At 28.2% G+C, this 2,607-nt stretch overlaps 1 protein-coding gene across 1 annotated transcript in view; it reads right to left on the reverse strand.

Moving 5' to 3' along the window:
• The window catches only part of Phum_PHUM188690 (BAI1-associated protein, putative), a gene marked incomplete at both ends in the record, with an annotated part of 14,258 nt that overhangs the window by 7,523 nt on the left and 4,128 nt on the right, over positions 1–2,607 (reverse strand). Inside the window, 5 exons of the mRNA XM_002425216.1 lie at positions 70–227; positions 327–515; positions 593–722; positions 799–1,029; positions 1,282–1,326. Coding sequence (XP_002425261.1) covers positions 70–227; positions 327–515; positions 593–722; positions 799–1,029; positions 1,282–1,326 — 753 coding nt within the window. The remainder of the gene's footprint in view (positions 1–69; positions 228–326; positions 516–592; positions 723–798; positions 1,030–1,281; positions 1,327–2,607) is intronic.

Consider the following 2,607-nt stretch of genomic DNA (forward strand, 5'->3'; position numbering starts at 1 on the left):
CTTTTTTCTTTTTTTTTGAATCACGTATTCGATTTCCTTTTTTTATGTAAAAAATAAAATTTTTTTTACCTTAAAAGATAATCAAATCTTGTCATTGTTGCTCTTTGTTGAGGAGGAAACAAAATCCTGTGACGTCTCACAAGGTAAAGAGAATATTCAACAAATGATGTAAAACTTTCCGCGAGATATTCTTCTTCTTCTTTCGAAAGTGTTTCCGTCGACCAAATCTGTTTTGAAAACAAACGCAAAATTTTTTTGTCGTGGCAATAGACAGACTTTGGAGTTTAATAAAAGTTTTTTGTTTATTTATTAATTCTCACGTATACCTGATCCATATCTTGTAAAAGTTTATAAAGGATTTTAGGATCTAAAAATTTTTCCTGATTTATTTTTGAATATGCCACCCATTTGACAAGAGATAATTGAAGATCAGTGACGTCACCCTGTATGGCATGCTGATGAATGATTGTCAATGCAACCTGAGGAAGATCACCGGACCATTCCCAACTTTTTCCCTTCAAAAATTAAAATATTTTTTTATTAATTTTCAATGATGACGTCAACAATTTAGAAAAAAAATATTTTTACTTACTCTATGCTTTGATAATTCGTAACCGATAAAAACCGAATGTAATTGTTCTTGTTGATGTATTTCGCTCCAATTATCTTCTTCTGATGTTCCTCTGTCTTCTTTTGTCGTCAGCCATAATTTCAAACGAATTCTAAATAAAACACGAAAATTTTTTTGTACCTGATCTCTCCTTTCGACAATTGATTGAGGGGTCTTTTTTAATTTACCTTCCCTGTATGTTCGATCTTTGAGTTCTCGCTTCTAATTTATACCAACAATCTAAACCCGTGGATGGTATACCCTGTAATGCCACATTAACGCATCCCAAAAAATCATCCTGTGATCCCGATCTTGCACTTTGAGCGATTTGTTTAAAAAATCTTCCTAATCCTTTAACTCCTCGTACCTCGTTTAAGTGCGATACGGCATCGAGGACGGAGGACTCGTCGTCGTGGTCCCTATATTTACGTCATTAATATTTAATACGTCATTTTATTATCATTATCATCATCATACGTTTTTTTTTTTTTTTGTGAGGGATTTTTTGATTTTCCCGTTAAAAAAAAGATAATAATAATAATTGTATCCATTTTATTCCTCTCCTGATAACTTCTTTAAATTTTTTTTTTTTTATCGTGGCAGAAATTTTGTGTGGGGGTGAAAAACATCAAAAATTTTATTATTATTATTATTATTATTATTGAACTTACCAAATATCTAAATGAAGGATATCCGTTGATAAATCGTCAATATTGCTATTAAAAAAAAAAAAAAATTTTTTAATTCGTTACTTTTAACCGTCAATTTTTTTTAAATTTAAACGATAATAATAATGATAATAAATCTTTTTTTACGCGTCAAACTTTTTTTTTGGGGGGGCGGGAGGGGTATTGTTTACATAGATGAACAAAAAAAAAATTAAAAGAATTATTTTGCGTGCTCGAATGAATTTTCCAGAAAAAAATTTTTTTTTTGTTTTTCCAGTTTTTACTTTCTAATGTATATACATATAAATTATAAAAATAATAATAATAATAATGAACGTTTATCATTATTAAAATTGACTTGGGTCACTGAAAAAACTTATTACTCGAAAAATATTTAAATAAAGGTAAATAAATATATTTAACAAGAAAGGGTCAATGTTTATTTTAAAAAAAAACCTTTTGCTTACTTTCTCTTTCTCTCTTTTAATAATAATAATAATAATTATTATTATTATTATTATTATTATTATTGTTTAACTTTTAGAATTCCAAAAATATATTGTTTTAGTATAATTACACATTTTTTTTTTTTTTTTTAAAGTAAAATATTAAAAAAAAAAAAAAAAAGAGAAAAATTATTTTGAAAAAAAAAAAAAATATCGTGGAATTAATAGAAAATTTTCCCGCGTTTCCCTCTCTCTCTCTCTCTCTCTTTCTCTAGCTATTATATATATTGTTATGATCCCGTACTCAATATTCACATTTTTCAATTTTTATAAACAAAAGACTGGCGACGAACTCAAATTGTTCTTCTTTAGAAGCGAAGCTTCTAGAAATTATTTCTTTTATTTTATTTGCAAGTGTTTGCTCGTTCGAAACAATTGACTAACGAAAGACCAAAGTAATATAGGGAAGCTACACAGCTTTGCGTGTGTTCATTTGATTTTTAGTCTAGCTGTAATAAGTTCTTGTTTATTAATATTAGTTTTGTTATAGTGATAGTTTTAAGTGCTTGTTCATTACTTACAAAATAAAGAACGAACCGAACATAACATATTAAAATTTTGGCGCAGTCGATGAAGGATCATTCTGAACGACAAGAAACCGGAGAATTCTTAAGTAATTCGTTTCATGTTGGTGGGTTTTAACTCTTTATCAGAATTTCTTTATATTGTAAGTAGTAGTAATAGGTAACTCATTTTGTGAACAATGCCTAAACTTGATCAACCTGTTTTTAACTCATCCCAAATATCCCTTAGTTTCTTGTGTAGTCTAGTTCCTAATTTCTTTTCCGGAGAAAGGAACCAACTTAATGCATTTATCTCTGAT

This window comes from Pediculus humanus, genomic scaffold (assembly GCF_000006295.1).
Source record: "Pediculus humanus corporis 1103172107538 genomic scaffold, whole genome shotgun sequence".
NCBI lineage: Eukaryota > Metazoa > Arthropoda > Insecta > Psocodea > Pediculidae > Pediculus > Pediculus humanus.